Raw genomic sequence first — 19,576 nt, forward strand, 5'->3', positions numbered from 1 at the left:
ATTTCACCAGGGGCTGCCAATCGCAATTTTTAACTGTCAGCTAAACCAAATTGCACATCAGGACGAGCGAGGCTTCACAGGCAATGAGACTGACAGAGAGAATGAGAACGGGACATTTTTCATCCGCAGTTCATCCACCTATTGGAAGGGTGTGGCGGAGGAGTGCAACTAATAATCATTTTCTTAATATTGACATTGCTTCCTTTTTTTTTCTTTCAGGAGTCTATTTGTTTTGGTCCAATGCAGAGATTTACACCTATAACTAAAAAGAAACACATCCTAGCCACATCCTACCCAAGTTAAATTAGCTCTACTGTATGTGCTACTTTGGAGCTATATTAGACTTTGGAAATCCATGTCATATCGCATTGCATGATGGGATTGATTTGTTCTACTTTTAGCATGGGCTTGTTCTTCACAAGCTATTCAGCAGCTGCATCCTAAAGGACTTACTGTGTACTGTGTACTCTAGCATAGTTGTGTTGTCTCACATGGCTAGTCAAACCTGCTAGCAATTCAGATAACTATGTAAATAAAACCAAGCACCAGCAAGCTAGCTAACATTATTCTAACTCATATTGTGTAAAATCATTATGCAATGATTCTAACCAGATAGCTAACCTTTGGCTAAGTCAGAAATACATTTAAAAATCTATATATTAGCCAGCAGACAGTTTTCTAGCAAGCTAACATTAGGTTAATACAATGTGGAAGCCAGTAGCTAGTGAGTATTAGATTTATATGCAAATATTCTGTTTTAAGCAAATTAATATGCAAATTCTAGCTTTATATTTTACCCACCTCCTATCTTTGCACTAATATCCTGATGTATTGAATATAGTATTATAATAGCTTAAGCTAGCTAGCTGGTTTAAATGATATTGTGTAAACTATAAGCCACGGCTGATAGAAAGCAAGCTAAAAGCTTTTGAGTTAAGTCAGATACAACATTAACATAAATTATATTGTGTAAATCAGAAGCCTAAGTATCAAGCTAGCTTTCATGCAAATAGTCTAGCTGAATTACGGTAGGTCTTCCCAGTTCATCAGCACACTGTACAGTACCATCTTCTGACCCCCAGCACACTGCACTGTGTCACAACATACCCTGCGACTTTTCTGAAGAAAACCACCAACTATCTTGCTGCAGAACAGAACCCCAAACAGCCAGGTCTGACCTGACATGCCGAGCCCGAGTCCAGCAGATAAGCTCTTTCCTCCGCTTTCGTACGTTCCCACTTGCCCCCCAAGATTCTGTGAAGCCTGCACAAGCAAATTATCTATGAATATTAAAAACCCTTTCGTCAGGACGGCCCATATTAAAAGTTCACTGTCTCCTTATCTATCTTCTGCTCAATATCAGGGTCATCATTAAAAAAGATTAGCTTCAATCCAACCGCCAGATTGTTTTTGTGGCCAGAGATAATGCGCTCGCGAAACGTAACAGACGGAATATCAAGGCACACCGGTGAGCTGTCACCTTTTTCATGTCGGGCATTTGGAAAATGCCAACAGGACCAGAAGAGCAACAAACCCATTTGTGTTAATGGAGTTTTTGATTTCCAAAGTGGCAGAGAGGCGCGTGACCTTGCGTTGTTTACTGACCGCACGGAGAAACCGCAGGCCAATTACCTTTATTAACGGAGTGTAGTGGAAACAAAATGGAATCAGACAATTAAGCAATAATGAAGTCAATAATTAGTTCCTCCTTTCAAATTTGGACAATGTCATTTTCCTCAATTAAGTAAATCGGTGAAGCAGTAAATTAGGTTTTTTTTCCACACCTCCTTAATGATCAATAAAAAGGGTCAAGAAATCAATCAATCAAACATCCTCAGAAAGTTGCTTATGCATTACGGAAAACAAATTAGGAAAGGAGTCTAATAAACTCGCCGTGGTATAGCCTACTGTACGCCATGCCGTGAGGTGACGTGCGCAGTGTGTGAAAACCACCGATCCCAGCGTTTTATAAGATGCGTAGCCTTGTAAAGGTTCAGCGTCTAATGCCTTCATACAGCCACAATAAAAGTGTGATGGCTAAAAGTTTCAGGCTAAAAAGCAAATACTCCAGATTAACCTGCCCGCTTCCACACCTATATATACCTTTCATTCATTCATTCATTCATTCATTCATCTTCTACCGTTTATCCAAACTATCTCGGGTCACGGGGAGCCTGTGATTATCCCAGGCGTCATTGGGCATCGAGGCCCTATATATACAGTTCAGTGAAATTGCAAAATAAAATTAAGAAAGTTTGTGATAGTGAAAGAAAGGTCTGAACATAAGCAGTCATGAATTATAATATATAAAACTACGCATGTTGCTTTAATAGGTTAACACGCATGCAATTAATAGCAGCGATGTCCTGAAAAACTGTGTTTAGAAAAATCTTTGTGAATTTCAAGGAAAAAAGTGTTTAGACTAAGAATCAGACCGGTAGAGAAGAAGGTATGAATGTAAGCAACAGAAAAAGCTTTGTGGTACTCTTTCACTTAGGAGAGATAGTATTTTGACTTTGGTGGATTTTGCTGTTATGAGATTTAGGGAAATCTGAAAAATCTAATCATTTCTACTGAATATCAAGGAAATTTTTAAATAAGGAGGTAGAGGATGGGATGGTGACACCTCACGGAGATGAAATCTGTTTACATTACAATTTGGGGAGATGAATTGATTATATTATTTACATTGTTTTGAACTGGATTCTAGGGGGCACGGTGGCTTAGTGGTTAGCACGTTCACCTCACACCTCCAGGGTTGGGGGTTCGATTCCCACCTCCGCCTTGTGTGTGTGGAGTTTGCATGTTCTCCCCGTGCCTCTGGGGTTCAGAGACATGCATGGTAGGTTGATTGGCATCTCTGGAAAATTGTCCATAGTGTGTGATTGCATGAGTGAATGAGAGTGTGTGTGCCCTGCGATGGGTTGGCACTCCGTCCAGGGTGTATCCTGCCTTGATGCCCGATGACGCCTGAGATAGGCACAGGCTCCCCGTGACCCGAGGTAGTTCGGATAAGCAGTAGAAAATGAGAGAGAGAGAGAGAGAGAGAGAGAGGGAGAGAACTGGATTCTGTTTAAACTCTAGAGACTATTGTGTGTGAAATTCGTTGGAGATTACAACAACCATGTCGTGGTTAAAATCACAGAGGGGTCAGACATTTTCACATCTTCACTCTGATGTTTTATGTGAATGTTAACTGAAATTTGTAACTTGTAAAGAAGAAGGAAAAAAAGTGGAAAAGTAAGCATCTGAGTGACTTTGACAAGGCCAATGTGTAATGGCTAGACTAAGAGGTTCTCAAAAACAGCAGGTCTTGTGAGGTGTTCCATGGTATGTAGGGCTTAGTAGCTACCAAAAATCCTGAAAGAAGGCTGACAGGTAAACCAGTGACAGGGTCATGAGCGGCCAATGCAAAGGCTAATCCGTCTCTTATACCATTCCTAATGACTGCATAATTAAAATCCCCTTATGACCTGATTTTGCCACGTTAGAGCAGAGGAAAGAAAGTCTTAAGAGTGAAAAAGCTTAAGACAAATTCTGAGTGTTTGTCTCCCCCTGCTGTTCAAGACTGGATACTGCAACCTGTTTCTAATCTTTTCTTGAATATTACTGAAAATGCAGTTTTTACAGTTTTTACTGGCTTATTTATATATGTTATTTGTTGTATCTGTGTAATGCAATATATATATATATGTGTATGTATATATATATATATATATATACGTATATATATACATACACATACGTATATATATACGTATATACGTATATATATAATTTGTATAGATGTTTATAATATTTAATGCAGTATTGAATCTGAACAAAAATATTTTCTATTTTTTATAAAAATAATAAAAAAAGAAGTGTGGCAAAATCTCCAGAAGAACTGTAACAGATGCTCAGTAAAGGTCCCCAGCAAGTTTCCTTATAAAACTGCACAAATTGTGCATGAGCACAATAATATAATATAATATAAATATGTAATATAATATAATATAAATATAATTTTATGTAATATTATATAAGATTTATATTATATTATATTATATTATATTATATAGGTTTTTTATCTTTATATTTTATTATAGTAAACTGGGTTAAAAAAAATGTGTCAAGTGCAAACGCATAGTATCCTTTAAATCCCGCCTTCTACATGCATCATCCAATCAAATAACTTACTGCCGATTATGAAATGATTGACAGCGAACGTTAGCAATGGATTTCTTCTCTAGGGTGTGTTGACCAATCGGAGGAAAGTAGGACTGCTGGTTACCGGTCAGCCAGGAAACGGCTCAAATATCTATAAAAGTGCTTTAAAAATGTCTGAAGATTAGGATGGTGACAGCTTTGGTTTATCTTATTTAATCGGAGATAAACTACATTTGGTGGACAGTTGCTGGATGTGAGGTAAGTCTATTACAAACAATAACAACACCTTTAGCTTTGTCCTGTTAACGACACAGAATGTACTTTAATGTGCGTCAGGGTTAATGAGCATATAAAAAAAAGACCAATTAATATTTCAATCACTATTCGATGTATTTGTGCGAATACATTCGTTAATAAATAACATTTTGTGTAAATGCAAAGTACAACAGTGGTAGCTTCGTCTTTGCTGATTGACAGGATATGGGCCAATCAGACGCGGCGCTTAAACCAGCTTTAGTCAGAGCAACCAATGGGATTTTTTTATATACGTTATGTCCCGCCTGTAATCAAGGGCGTGTGACGTTTGGTAAGGAATTTGGGTGGATTTGTCTTTGTGCACCCGTATTCCGACAAGTTAGTGTACTGTACTAGGATTGGCTTAGCGAATGACGGACAGCGCGTGATTAGAAGGATCGGCCAATCGTAGCGGGATGAGGCGGGGTTTGATTTGGAAAATGGGTAGGAAAAGAACTCCTGCATTTATTTATTGATCATGAAGCTAAAAATGGTACCAGAGCTGTGAGCTTGAAGAAGTACAAAACTGTGACCGAGATCTCGGTCTGTACATCAAGTAAGTCGCCACGGACTTTGTAGAACGGTAGCTAGCTAGCATAGCATAGCTAATATTAGCATGCTAGGAAAAAGCCTGTTTAATGTGTTAGCATTTTGTATTCGGGTGTTTTTTGTACACATATGTATGAATATGTTTTTGATGTGTAATACGGGTGTGTTTTGTAATAATCTCAACCATCTGTGCATGGTGTATGTTAAAGAGACCAGAGAGCTCATTAGCACATGGGATAGTCATCAGCTGTCCTACAGCGTCAAGCCTGACACTTCCCTTCTCTGTGTCCAGCCCTTCAGGGGAAAGTAGCTGATGAAAGCTTAAAAAAACAAACAAACCAAAAAAAACCAAGGCTGTAGAAGCGTCACTGTGACGTCACGAGCTCATTTACATATGCATTGGCTGGTCGAGGTCATTTGCATATTGAAATGCTACTAGAGAAGGCAAAACTTTCAGAAGTTCTAACAAGATAGGAATGAATAGTTTGTTTTGACATCCTGAAATGTTTTAAGACAAGTGTATAAACATGCACGTGGGACAAGCGGCGATTGGTCGTCTGCATTGATGGCGCTCGGCGATTGGTCGTCTGCATTGATGGCGCTCGGCGATTGGTCGTCTGCATTGATGGCGCTCGGCGATTGGCCGTCTGCATTGATGGCGCTCGGCGATTGGTCGTCTGCATAGATGGCGCTCGGCGATTGGTCGTCTGCATAGATGGCGCTCGGCGATTGGTCGTCTGCATCGATGGCGCTCGGCGATTGGTCGTCTGCATCGATGGCGCTCGGCGATTGGTCGTCTGCATCGATGGCGCTCGGCGTTTGGTCGTCTGCATTGATGGCGCTCGGCGATTGGTCGTCTGCATTGATGGCGCTCGGCGATTGGTCGTCTGCATTGATGGCGCTCGGCGATTGGTCGTCTGCATTGATGGCGCTCGGCGGTTGGTCGTCTGCATTGATGGCGCTCGGCGGTTGGTCGTCTGCATTGATGGCGCTCGGCGGTTGGTCGTCTGCATTGATGGCGCTCGGCGGTTGGTCGTCTGCATTGATGGCGCTCGGCGATGGGGGGGTCGGCGATTGGTCGTGTGAGACGATGGGAGTCGATGGCGTTCACTGATTTGATGTTGGTGTGATGAGAAGAACTCAATTTGTATTATGATTCACTGTAATGTCAAAGTCAAGAAGCTTTTATTGTCATTCAACCATATATAGCTGTGAGCTGTGGAGTCTTATCTTAAGTCCCTAGATTTGTCTGTAGATTTATGTTTGTTTGTTTGTTTGTTTATTTATTTATTTATTTATTAGGAGTCTCAATTTGACATCACTGTTTTCTTTTTGTCCCCCCGACTCCACCAGTGAATCTTGTATGAGAAGCATAGCAGCACAACCCCTGTGCTCTCCATGAGTAATGAGTACATTCTGGAACATGTCGATGAACGCCGGCCGCAAGGTAAGACAAGACCTACTTTTATGCTTTTACAGATCTTCTGTGTCTTCCTGTGAGACACTGAAGGTTGGTGCTCCATTATATCTAGTTTTGTTTGAGGACAATTTAGAAATTTGTTCGATGTTTAAGAGAATGATTAAGAAGCTGTGGGTAAAGCTCTGTGTCCCTCGCTGCAATAGTTTAAAAGGAATTATATTTTGAGGTAATTTTGAGATTCTGAAACTTCTGAACTAACACCAGTGCTTAACATGGTCTTTTTTTTGTTCTTTTGTTTGTTTAGAGATCTGAGAGCGAGGAGCAGGGTGGTCCAGGTGACCAGAAAGCTAGTCCGGCTCGTCCTTCCTTCGGGAAGAAGCAGCTTCCCTCCATACCCAAGAACGTAGTTCCAGTCACTAAAGCGTCATCACCAGCTTCAGCGGCGCAGGCTACCAACGGCACCCACGCCTCCTACGGACCATTTTACCTGGAGTATTCCCTGCTTGCTGAATTGTACGTACTGTTTTTATTTAACCGGGTTTCTTCTTTATTTAGTTACTAGTACAACACAGGGATTTACGGTACACTTTATGTACACTTATTTTAGTCTTTGAACTTTGAAGCAACTTGAACGATTACAGTGCGAGTCGCAAAATATACCGCGACTCTTAAAACGCACTACAAAATGTCTACAAAACACATTTCATCTAAACTCCAACTCCGTTTTTTTTTGTTTGCAGTACGCTGGTAATAAAGCAGAAACTGCCGGGCATCTACGTTCAGCCCTCTTACAGATCAGCCCTGAGTAAGTAAAGAGAAAAATGCCGTCTTTCTTGCCAAAATATTTAAAATAGCGGCGGGAATTTATTCTGTTTATCGTGACGATGCTTTTAACAACAAACTCATCGATGTTTGTTTATTGACTGGAAGATAAGCCGCTCGCAGTAGCGTGATCAGTCCTCTATGTCCTCTCGCAGTGTGGTTCGGTGTCATTTTCATCCGCCACGGATTGTACCAGGACGGCGTTTTTAAATTCACGGTGTATATTCCTGACAACTATCCCGACGGAGAATGTCCCGTGAGTACTTCACTTTTCTGCACACACCTCCGTTTCACACCACAGCCTTGACGTTTATGCCCGGAAGCTAAAGCGGAGTCGCTCTGCCACTTTGGTCTAACGGATACCTTTTAAAGCGTGTGTCGGCTTGTCCGTATCGTGCCGTCGGTGCGGTTGCTGTTTACTCAGCAACAGAGGAAGCTGATGTTCCAAACAAACTGCATTCAGAATAACAGCGTTTTAAACGTTTGTCGTTGGCAGAAAGTGGTGTTCGATATCCCGGTGTTTCACCCGCTGGTGGACCCTGTTTCTGGAGAACTGGATGTCAGGAGAGCGTTCACCAAATGGAGGTGAGTGTAGCTGCGGTCAAACTGTTTGCACTAATGGATAGTTTAGAAGATGGAATTATTCTTGGCATATTTTGTGCGGCGTACAGGGTCGTAGGTGACATATTTAATACGTAATAAATCAGAGTATTAGACCAGAGTTCTCCCTGCGTGCAATTTGATTCCTGGACCGTATCATGATTTGCGAGCATGCCTGTGAGGTATTGTATATGTTGTGCTGAATTAGGAAAATAATCAGTGACCGTATTGTGATGCAGCCCAATTTTAATAGCAGAGGTTTTGTTTTTTTTTTTTTCCTCTCCTTTTCTTTTTTTTTAACCACCTCAAACTTGATTTTCTTATAACAATATGTTCCAATTTTTTTATTTTTTCTTTCCCCTCATTCCTTCACAGTTTGCTAACGATTACGATTTTTATCGACACATAAATTGAGCTTGACGTGTAACCTGTTCTCCATACCAACTTAATTTTAAGTTAATTTGACTCCCATAAAAGCGTATAAACATGAACTATGGTGGAAAACGTCTGAACGAAAGAAGTGTTATATTCACTCAATTTATTATTTTTATTAACATATAATAATGAGTTAGTCAACACTGAAACTTGGTGCTGTTTGTCATCATTGAATGAATACTCAAATTTAAGTGTTACTTTGAGTTTGTGTTGTCTTTATTTCCTGATTTTTTGAATATAAATCATTTTTCATTCCTTATTTATTTATTTATTTATTTATTTATTTATTTATTGCAGACGGAACCATAACCACATCTGGCAGGTGCTAATGTACGCACGGACAATCTTTTACAAGATTAACACTATGGAACCTCTCAACCCTGAGGCTGCTGTATTGTAAGTCCCTGTGTGTCTTGTATGTGTGTCCCTGGTCTCTGTCTTTGTCCCGTCTGTGTGTCCCTGGTCTCTGTCTTTGTCCCGTCTGTGTGTCCCTGGTCTCTGTCTTTGTCCCGTCTGTGTGTCCCTGGTCTCTGTCTTTGTCCCGTCTGTGTGTCCCTGGTCTCTGTCTTTGTCCCGTCTGGGTGTCCCTGGTCTCTGTCTGTGTCCCGTCTGGGTGTCCCTGGTCTCTGTCTGTGTCCCGTCTGGGTGTCCCTGGTCTCTGTCTGTGTCCCGTCTGGGTGTCTTGTCTGGGTGTCCCTGGTCTCTGTCTTGTCTGTCTGGTTGTGCTGAAAAAAGAACAAACTTTAGTAATTGCTTTAGCGTTACACAAATTTGACGGTGCTTCACATCAGTGTTTGCTGTGTGCATAACTCTTCTAACATGGTTAAGGACATGAAAGCCAGGCTGAAAGGCTTGTGTACAAGCAGTAATGAGTCTCATAAAAGGCAGTAAAGCTGAGTTAATGTTTTACAGGAGTATTTCTGCAGTGCTCTCTGTATGATTGTGCAGATCAGCAAAAAGATGCAGAATGTTCCTTTTTTTTTTTTTTCTCCTCTTCTTCTTCTTCTCTCGTGACTCAGATACGACAAGGATGTTCAGCTCTTCAAAAGCAAAGTGGTCGACAGCGTGAAACTATGCAACAGCCATCTTTTCGACCAGCCCAGAATCGACGATCCTTATGCAATAAGGCAAGTAGGCATCTCTGAATGTCGCTGTGCTTCGAGGGCGACGTTTCGTGTCGAGTTTACGGTATTCTGACACTTTCTGTTCATTTTCTGTGAGGAAACTGGCTTCAAATGCAAATGTTTTCAAACGTCTTAGCACCAGAAAATATTTAATGCACATGATTTTAAAGTGTAGATTAATAGCACTGTAGATCACCCTGAAATTGCTCCATCTGACACACACCTACCCCCTCCACCCCAATCCCTGTCATTTCTCCAATCCAGCTTCTCTCCATGGAACCCGTCTGTACACGAAGAGGCAAAAGAGAAGATGTTCACACACAAAGTGAGTCCTGGACACTCCAAAACAAGTAAAAACCGGCTTCTTCTCGCAGCTACACATTGCGTTACGTGTCCGTGGTAAAGCATCGCCATGCGTAATGTGCTTATACGTCACATCTAACTCATTGTGAACTTGTGCACATGCTCATCCACTCCATTATATAATCAGCCAATCGTGTGGCAGAAGCTAGATTTATACAATCCTGCAGATACAGATCACTTCAGGTGTCGGTGACAGGGCTGGTTTGAGCGGTTCAGAAACAGTCTCTAAAGTTTATACAGAATGTTAAAGGGGGGAAAAAAAACTCACTGGGTAGATATCAGTTGTAGCTGAACTCTGATCAATGCATGTGAATCGAACAGGGCTTCCGTGATGCGTCTTGGACCGATTTATGGATAAATTGTATGTAATTGAATAGGTTCGAGCTGACAGGAAAGTTAGGGTAACTCTCTTAGCCTCTGTACGAGTGAGGTGAGCAGAAAAGCACCTCAGCTCATGTAACGTATTCGCGACTCTATTTACAGCTCGGTTTTCTATTGTTTCTTGAGGGTATATCAGTGGAGACCCTGCATAAACTAGTGTCCAGAAAAAAAAAGAAAGGGGGAAACTGTAATTCTATAATGGAGCAAGTTTTATTCACCAGCGTCTTTTCATTCATGTCGTGTTTATTGTACAGTATAATGAACAGATGAACATCAGGTCACTAGGTATGACAAGCGGAGTCACAGGGCCTTTTTACACCTGGTCACTTCATGTGTTTTCTCTGATCCGATAGCTGTCTGATTTGTTAAAACTGTTTTTGAACAACCACATTCATTTACACCTGTCCAAACGTCTCAAACGTTTCGGAGGGCATTTAGACCTGGTCTTTTTACGATCGGATAACTATCTGATCACAGAAAACGCATGACGTGACCAGGTGTCAAAAGCCCCACAGTCACAAGGAAGTAGAAAGCATAAATACGCCAGTAAACCCGACGTGTACCACTCGGGTACCACTTAAACAGCATTGTTCCATCAAATCATCATCAGTGCCTATGGTATTGGACTACAGGTCAGTACGTTGTACATTTAAATCCCAGCTCCACCAAGCTGCCACTGCTGGGGCCCCTGAGCAAGGCCCTTATCCCTCAATTGCTCAGTTGTATAAAATGAGATATAAACGTATGTCACTATATATAAGGGTGTCTGCTCAATGCTGTAAATGTACAACGTACATGGACAACGCAGTTACACCACATGCATGTCCAGAAATCCACAATATCACAAGCTTTATTCAGAACCCTCGCTAAAGCTAATCCTTTTGTTTCATCACCACAGAGACGACCTGAGGACCAGCCGAAAGGGCTCCAAGTTTCAGGACTGTCGTGGGTGAAACCCGGGTCCACGCTGCCCTTCAGTAAAGAGGAGTATCCGCTCCAGACCTGACTCTGAATCTGCAGCACCAGAGGTGGTGGGGATGGTGGTGGTGTTGGTGGTATTGAAAGTGGCAGTGGTGCAGCAAGACTCCATCCGATGCCACTTGGACTCACCATGGCTGCCTACGTCTAGAAATCTCAAAGCAGTTCCATGAACTCCCTCATATATATATATATATATATATATATATATATATATATATATATATATATATATATATATATATATATATATATATATATATATATATATATATATATAAATTTTTTTTTTTTTTTTTTTTGGCTCAGCTGTAAAGCAATTGCATTTCGGCCTCTTCTTGCTGAACCAGCTTAAGATATTTTTAAACCAGGCTTGAGCTTTGTGGTATAGACCTGAACGCTGAACGGAATTTAGTCACTACCCCCAAGGTAAGAACGCAGTCAGATTGCGTATTATGTAGAACTCACTATCAAACATACACCCCTTTTTTTTTTTTTTTTTCCTTTCTTTCTTTCTCTTCACTTTTTGTTTATTTACCTTATTTGGTTTGTTTCCAAGTGCAACAGACCACCTCACTATTTAGTGTGAGAAAATTTTAATGGTTCTTGGTTGTAAATTCATAATGTTCAGTAGGTGGTTAAGATGTGCAGCTTATGGTTTGATGACAAGAGATTATTTGCTTAAATGTAAAGGAAAAAAAAATCAAGCTTATTGCCTACCAATTTAATGAGCTAGGCTGTAATTGTAGGAGTGGGCATTATTCACTAAATGGTCCAACAATCCAATTTACACAAATGTAATCTTTTGGTCAGGTTTAGATTTAATCCAGGCATCTTGATGAGGAAAAGACGGCTAGAATTTGATAAACTGGTAGAACAAAAAGCTTGGATTTTTCTATCCTATAGTTTGACTTGATGTTGATTTAGATTTCCTTTTTTTTTTTTTTTTTATATATATATATATATATATATATATATATATATATATAATATAATATAAAAATTATTTTTTTTTTCATCTCACCTTTTTAAGCAGGTAAACTGGACATCACTACACTGTTTGTTTTTGCTTTTCGTTTTATTGATTTAGTTTTTCTTTTTCAGCCCATTTTTGTGTAATGAAGTATACTGTGTTTAAATAGTTTTAATATATAATGCGGAGCCAGACGAATTCCTTTTTAATTATGACAATAACTTATAAGCCTCATTTCTTTCCATACTGTATAGTGAACGTCTGTCTGTTTAATAAATGGATGATGGGCAGAGTTTGATATGTAAATAGTGACGGGTGTGCAAATTGAAAGGCCACTCTTTCAGAGAAAGGGGAAAAAAAACCTTTCTATAACCTAGCAGTTTATTTATATTATTATTAAAAAGATAAAGCCTTGTTTTTGTTTTTGTTTTTTTGTTGTTGTTTTGTTATGCTATTCATATTTCTTCACTTATCCCCTTTTGCTATGAAGGCATGGTTGTGTGAACACTGTGAGGTTTTAAGATGCTATCTTCAGGCAAATAAATTGAACATTTCAGTTTCACGTCATGTATGAGATGAAATTCTGCCAGCACCTCATGAGAAAGTCAAGTGTATAACCAAAACCTGTGAGATAAACTGAACCGACTCTTTTTCAGTCAGTTCGCATACACATAAAGGTTGCAGTCAATGATAACTCCTATGTATGCTCATTTCTCCTTGGGTTTATTCTTAGCTGTGATGCAAGTAAATACGACTGAAATTACATTTTTGATACGTTCAGCATTATGAACTAAAATAAACACAAAAAGTAATTTCCCGTAGAAATGAAATGTTTATAGAGTCGATAAGTTGCGGCATTTTCCTGTGTAGCAGAAGAAATCTGAGCTGCCAGAAAGAGCTCAAAATCCAACCTGGAATTCCAAAACATGGATGAATGGAGAGATGGAAGGATGGCTGGATGGGTAGACACACAAAATAAAGGGATAGACAGATGGATAGAAAAATAAATGAATGGATAGATAGATGGCTATATAATTTTTTTTTTTCCCTCACAAGTAAAACAGGATTAGAGCATAAAGCGTTCTCTTGTATAATGTGACCTGCTATCATGCACCCATTATGTCATGATTATTTGTATCTAACCAATGCCATTAAAAAAAAAAAATTAAAACACTTCACCACATTGTATTGGCTGTGGTTCTAAAAAGTCATGTTCTCTGAAGATACTAATTCATAACAAGCGACTGAGATGGAATAAATTTGGTTGCACACTATTTGGTGTTTGTGGCTTTATTTCAGGGCCAAAAAACAAAAGAAAACCAACAGAATTACCAGAGAGAAACATGCGTACCACGTGCGTAACAAGGATGGTGAGAATCAGACGGATTGTACTTTTCAGCAGATGTCCGCACTGACCGTGTGAATAATCAGAAAGCTGTTCAGGGACGTGTGCTGCAGTTATGCCACTGGTAGGGGTGAGGTTAACCTTGTAGAACCTGGTGAAAGTGCATGGTGACGCCCAGTTACGAGCAGTAAAGACTTCCGGGTGTGAGGTTCTTTTAAATAATCTAGATTGTAGAATATATATCACGATAGGGTGTACTGTTCAACTATGATACAACCGACACTCACTGGGTCAAGCCCCTGCTTGTACAAGGAACCCCTTGTGCCTTGGATTGAAAGATCACTGTCTGGTTTAAATAGTTCCATAGGCTGTATAACAAGCTCAACAACGTACACTATAATAGATTGCTTGTGTCCGAATCCTGGGTTCAACCACAGAGCATTTTATTATTTTTTTTCTCTACTTCTTTTTGCCGAGGTATTTGCTAGCTAAAAGGTTGTTTTCAGATACATGTTTTATATCTTAGGCTTTAGGCTCAGAAACAGAGCATAAAGGGACATTACGTACTCAGTGAATTGTGACAGGTGGCTGTTGAAATAAAACATAAGCTTATCGGCCCACAGAAACATCCCACCCAGAGTTCTGCCAGACGGTAGTCCTTTAACATAGATGGGGACTTGTTGCTGTCTAGCAGTCCTTGGAGAGAAGTGTATTTTGGGAATTGGGCAATGCACTAGATACAGCCGATAGGGTGCATAACAGCTGTCTAAGCACTTGTGGAGACATCATGGGGCTACAATCAGGACTGCTACGTGGGAAGAATTAGAGAAAACAATCATACAGCACATGTTAATGTCAGTCATGGGTCAGTGCCTCAGGTTCTAGTGGGCTGTCCGGTTCTGCCAGGGCAACCACCTGATCTTCACGTACATATCCATCTGAGGATTTAGCACTGTTCTGCTTGTTGAACCACAAGAGCATTAGTGATGTCGGTTTAAGGAGGTCTGGGGAAATTGTAATTCTTCATTATACAGAGACATCCATTCTATGAAATGATCAAAGTGTGTCCAAATCTTTGGGGATAAACCACATATGGTGTGATGGTCAAGTGTGTTTGAATAATGTAGGCTTATTCCCAGCTTCCACCATCATCCTCTGTGCCCCTGTTTGTCCAAACATTTTAAGTTAAAGTCACGTGCTTGTTACAAGTGTTTGTTTTGGTGTTAAAACTCAACGACTCTGGAGACTGCGATGCGCAATACCACATGTGGCCATTAGATGTCGACAAACACCGACGACAAAAACAACCTCTGACGCCGTATAACACAGACGTTATAAATCTCACTAAACAACAACCCCGAGATGCTACAGTTGTTGTTATTATTCAGTACTTATATATGTTATCGTGTCTGGTTATTTTCTGAAGTAAATCCACACTTGTCTGTTGCCTGTTTTCTTTCAGGTCGACTGCTCTGTGTAAGCTCTCCTCTGATTGGCTGTCCGCTCTCCTGTGAGGCCATTTTGTTCAACGCTCCGTATGTGAATTAAACGCGTCAACACTTTATTCTCAAAAACTATCCTAGGCGAGTTTAAACAATCCTAACGAACCGCCGGGCAATAAAAAAAAAAATAAAAAAAATATCTTTCGTTTGTTTTTATTTTTACAATTCAAAACCAGGTGACCAATCAGAGCGCGCAGAGCTTAGCCGGTATGCAAATGAGCGTGTCGTCACTCTGACGTCACCGTTGGTGGAAGCTGTGAGGTCGCCAACAGCGATATAAGTAGATTTTAAAGAGAGAATCGATATTTGTTTTGTTTTGTTTTGTTTTTGTTCGTCAGTTCGCCAGTGAGGGGATCCGGGTCGCTCGGGTGAGTAGTGCTGTGTGTGTGCGTGTGTTTTTATTTCATTTCTTTTTATTTTTAGCTTCACAATATAACGTCGTCGAGAAGGAAAGGAGTGAGAGAGTGAGTGAGTGAGTGTGTGTGTGTGTGTGTGTGTGTGTGTGTGTGTGTGTGTGTGTGTGTGTGTGTGTGTGTGTGTGTCTCTGTCTGTAAGAGTGTGAGAGAGTATGTGTGTGTGTGTGTGTGTGTGTGTGTGTGTCTCTGTCTGTAAGAGTGTGAGAGAGAGAGTATGTGTGTGTGTGTGAGGGAGAGTGAGAGAGTGAGTGTGCTTGTGTGAGAGGGAGTGTGAGTGAGTGAGTGAGTGAGAGTGAGTGTGTGCGTGTGTGTGTGAGTGAATCAAAGTGTGAGAGAGAGAGTGTGTGTGTGTGTGTGAGTGAGCGAGAGAGTGTGTGTGTGTGAGGGAGTGAGAGAGTGAGTGTGCGGGTGTGAGAGTGTGCGTGTGTGTGTGAGGGAGTGTGAGAGAGAGTGAGTGTGTGTGAGGGTGTGTGTGAGTGTGTGTGTGAGAGAGTGAGTGTGTGTGTGAGGGACAGAGTGTGTGTGAGGGACAGAGTGTGTGTGAGGGACAGAGTGTGTGTGTGTGTGTGAGTGAGTGAGTGAGAGAGAGTGAGTGTGTGTGTGTGAGTGCGTGTGAGTGAATCAGTGTGTGTGTGGGAGGGAGAGAGTGTGAAGGAGTCTGAGTGTGTGTGGGAGTGAGAGAGAGAGAGAGTGTGTGTGAGTGTGCATGTGTGTGAGTGTGCGTGTGTGAGAGTGTGCGTGTGTGAGAGTGTGCGTGTGTGAGAGTGTGCGTGTGTGAGAGTGTGCGTGTGTGAGAGTGTGCGTGTGTGAGAGTGTGCGTGTGTGAGAGTGTGCGTGTGTGAGAGTGTGCGTGTGTGAGGGACAGAGTGTGTGTGTGAGGGACAGAGTGTGTGTGTGTGTGTGAGGGACAGAGTGTGTGTGTGTGTGTGAGGGACAGAGTGTGTGTGTGTGTGAGGGACAGAGTGTGTGTGTGTGAGGGACAGAGTGTGTGTGTGTGAGGGACAGAGTGTGTGTGTGTGTGAGGGACAGAGTGTGTGTGTGTGTGAGGGACAGAGTGTGTGTGTGTGTGAGGGACAGAGTGTGTGTGTGTGTGAGGGACAGAGTGTGTGTGTGTGTGAGGGACAGAGTGTGTGTGTGTGAGGGACAGAGTGTGTGTGTGTGTGAGGGACAGAGTGTGTGTGTGTGTGAGGGACAGAGTGTGTGTGTGTGTGAGGGACAGAGTGTGTGTGTGTGTGAGGGACAGAGTGTGTGTGTGTGTGAGGGACTGTGTGTGTGTGTGTGTGTGTGTGAGGGACTGTGTGTGTGTGTGTGAGGGAGAGTGAGTGAGAGTGTGTGTGTCAGAGAGAGATAGAGTGTGTGTGTGTCAGAGAGAGAGAGAGAGTGTGTGTGTGTGGAGCGAGTGTAAGAGTGTGTGTGTGTGTGTGTGGGGAGAGAGAGAGAGAGAGAGAGAGAAAGTAAGAAAGGAAAAATAAGAATAAGAACGTGACACTTACAGGGAACAAGAAGGAAGATAACAAACTCCAGCTTTTAAACTCTTCACTGTGTGAATTCAGTCTTCGACAGTAGATCAGACCAGGTCTAATCTAGCGTTGACTCGAGGTCCTGCTGTATGGCTTCATGTCTCTCTTTTTCTCGCCAGTGGTTTATTTCTCTTTCTATTTCATCCTAAACCATCTCTCCTCCCTCTGACGTGGGTTTATTTATCTCCACACGTGTACTTTTAGTTCCCCGGCTTCAGTCCACACTTGAACTTCCTGAACCTCTCACGTCAACATCCCAGACATCTCGATGACATGCACACAAAAAGGAGCAGGTCTGATCCAACATTTAACTTGGACCTTAAACTTAGGTCTGAATATTTATGTATCAGATATCGTCATGTTTATAGACCTTTAGTCCGAAGGTGTAAACAAATCAACAGGTGGGGAGGACGAGAAAGGTCCTCATGGTCCTGGACATGTAGAAGTAGTAAAAGTTAGACTAGGACGCTTTGGATTAAAGACTCGGATTTTACCGCCGTGCGTCTAATCCGATCGACAGGTCGGGCGTCTGACACGACGCGGTCCTGGAGATCCTGGAGATGTAGATGTAGATGTAGACGTTAGCCATAAACACCATAAGCGTTTTGGATAAAAAGTCCTTCCTCAGCCGTGTAAACAAACTCGGATCAGACTCGCGAGAAATCTAATCCGAACAACGGGCCGATAAAAACGCAGTCCTGGAGATCACCGAGTTCTTCTCAGTAACATTAACTAAACGAAGCCGGCGCGGTTTCATTAAACTTCACTCACAGACGTCGTAAGAGTTCACCGTAGACGGCAACAACGTGAGAAGAACGCAGTCGCAATAACGACGACGTTAATAATTAACGAACCGGTCAAGCTGAATATCTGTTAATATGATGACAGTAAATTAAGATTCATCAGGAAAAGGATCAATATTTTGAGGTCAAATTAGATGTTTAGATGTTAAAACACAGGACCTAAAGTGTCCGATCTAATACTTCTGCTTCTTCTTCTTATTATTATTATTGTAATATATGTGTAAATACACACGAGTGGAAAAAACATGTCAAAGTTAACAGACGTACACAAAGCTTAGGGAGAAACTACTGTAGGTGTTTGGATAAAAGTCTGTCATCATCTGAGCACTCCAGGTGTACTAGTTACTACTATTAGTACTACTACTACTACTAGTACTACTACTACTAGTATTACTACTACTACTAGTATTACTACTACTAGTAAGAAGAAGGAGAAGACGACAGCAAGGAACTAATAGTACGAATTAACAAGAAAGGTTTAGACTGAACTTAACTCCTACGTCCCTTCTCAGCTCAATATTTTTTAAGCTTCACATTTTTTTAATGAAATTCTTTCACTATCAACACCTTTGCGAACGTTATAAGAACATCGCGGCTTTTACCGGGACTAATAAAGCTAATCACAGACATTATCGACACTAATTATATCTGTATAAATATAATCGGGTCAACAGGTGGTCTTTAGGCCGGTGTAGCGCAGGCCGGTCTAGAGAACGTCGCAGAGCTCCCTCCGGACATCACACGAAGCTGGAAAGGTTTTGTGTCATTGACGTAGGAAATAAAAAAACGTTTATTTTCCGTTCACGCTGCCAAGTCTCCAGTCGTTGTACTATGAAGGCGTGAGTAGGCTCTCCTGCTACCGGTTGCCGTGGGAATAATGTACTCTTAGCAGGTGACGCAACCAGCGTTCCACCTGACGGCGTTTTCGCGGCTAAAACGAAACGCTCTGAAAGGAGAACATATAGGAGGAGTATGGATCGTAGTATACGAGACGAAGGACAAGCAGCAGTGCGACCTTCGCCACGGATACCGTGCGCTCGTTTCTCCCGCGCCGTATTTGCATGCAGTTCAACTTTACCCAGCTTTCTGGCGTCACTGGACCGATGTCTAAAAATATAACCGAGTGTCTGGTCCCAACATGGATTATACATACTTATATGTTAATGTTAATCAGATGCACCGCTGGTAGACTCTAGACGCTGTCTCGGTGCAGCAGGACAGACTCGAGAACTTCGCGGTCGCCTCCAGAAACAAGTAGAACTAAGAAGGACAGGACTTCTGATCAGCGAATGTCACTACTCATTAATAACACGATGTAAATTTGGATTAAATTTGGTTTCCTTCAGTATCATGTTTTGTTTAGATTCTATTTTGCTATGTGGAATTACATTACATTCTGTTTTCACAATGACTCTAACTCGCTAAGAATAGATGGCTGTACATTATTCTTGCTATAAGCATGATGTCACACCGCAAGCCTCATGGCTGTGAAGTAACAGCGCTTGAGTTTTAGGTCAGCCGTAGACACGCGATCGGCGCTCGTGCATCTGCGACTCAGGACGAACGTATTTGGGGCTGCGAAGGTGTCAGATGAGGCGGAGACTGTCACAGATAAGTCGTTAGTACGCTTTAAGAAGGGTGATGACCAACCGCTGAAGCGGGTTCGGCTGGAAGCGGCGTGTGTGGGCGGACGATAATGGAGCGTGCAAGCCGGGATTGAGATAAAACCACAGTGTGTTACACTGACCTGCAAAAACTGGAAGAGTTCCAACGCTGATAGCACCGTTAACAACAACAACAAGAACAACACGGTGCTGCAGTCAAATAAAAACTGAAGAAATTCATTCTGAATGAATTAAAAAAAACTCCCAGTCAGCGTGGACTGTGAGAAAACGCCGATAA

At 41.6% G+C, this 19,576-nt stretch overlaps 2 protein-coding genes across 8 annotated transcripts in view; both read left to right on the plus strand.

Moving 5' to 3' along the window:
• Positions 1 to 4,235: 4,235 nt before the first annotated feature.
• Positions 4,236 to 11,327, plus strand: aktip (akt interacting protein). 2 transcript variants are annotated; one of them, XM_060859181.1, is made up of 10 exons: positions 4,236 to 4,407; positions 6,346 to 6,439; positions 6,717 to 6,925; positions 7,153 to 7,217; positions 7,390 to 7,490; positions 7,731 to 7,819; positions 8,567 to 8,665; positions 9,289 to 9,396; positions 9,658 to 9,718; positions 11,036 to 11,327. In XM_060859181.1, the coding sequence occupies exons 2-10, from the start codon at positions 6,398 to 6,400 to the stop codon at positions 11,141 to 11,143; spliced, it is 882 nt and encodes a 293-aa protein (XP_060715164.1). In that variant the 5' UTR covers positions 4,236 to 4,407; positions 6,346 to 6,397; the 3' UTR covers positions 11,144 to 11,327. The 2 variants fall into 2 exon arrangements, with proteins under 2 accessions (XP_060715164.1, XP_060715166.1); XM_060859183.1 differs by lacking the exon at positions 4,236 to 4,407 and adding an exon at positions 4,897 to 4,999.
• A 3,817-nt stretch (positions 11,328 to 15,144) lies between these two features.
• Positions 15,145 to 19,576, plus strand: part of chd9 (chromodomain helicase DNA binding protein 9) — a 68,590-nt gene continuing 64,158 nt past the window's right edge. For 5 of the 6 annotated variants that reach the window (XM_060859042.1, XM_060859044.1, XM_060859046.1 and 2 more), the window contains exon 1: positions 15,145 to 15,303. The gene's annotated coding sequence lies outside the window, so the exon portion shown is untranslated. Of the gene's footprint in view, positions 15,304 to 16,830; positions 17,165 to 19,576 lie in introns of those variants that run through there. The other variant, XM_060859043.1, reaches the window with a different exon arrangement.

Source organism: Tachysurus vachellii, chromosome 23 (genome assembly GCF_030014155.1).
Source record: "Tachysurus vachellii isolate PV-2020 chromosome 23, HZAU_Pvac_v1, whole genome shotgun sequence".
NCBI lineage: Eukaryota > Metazoa > Chordata > Actinopteri > Siluriformes > Bagridae > Tachysurus > Tachysurus vachellii.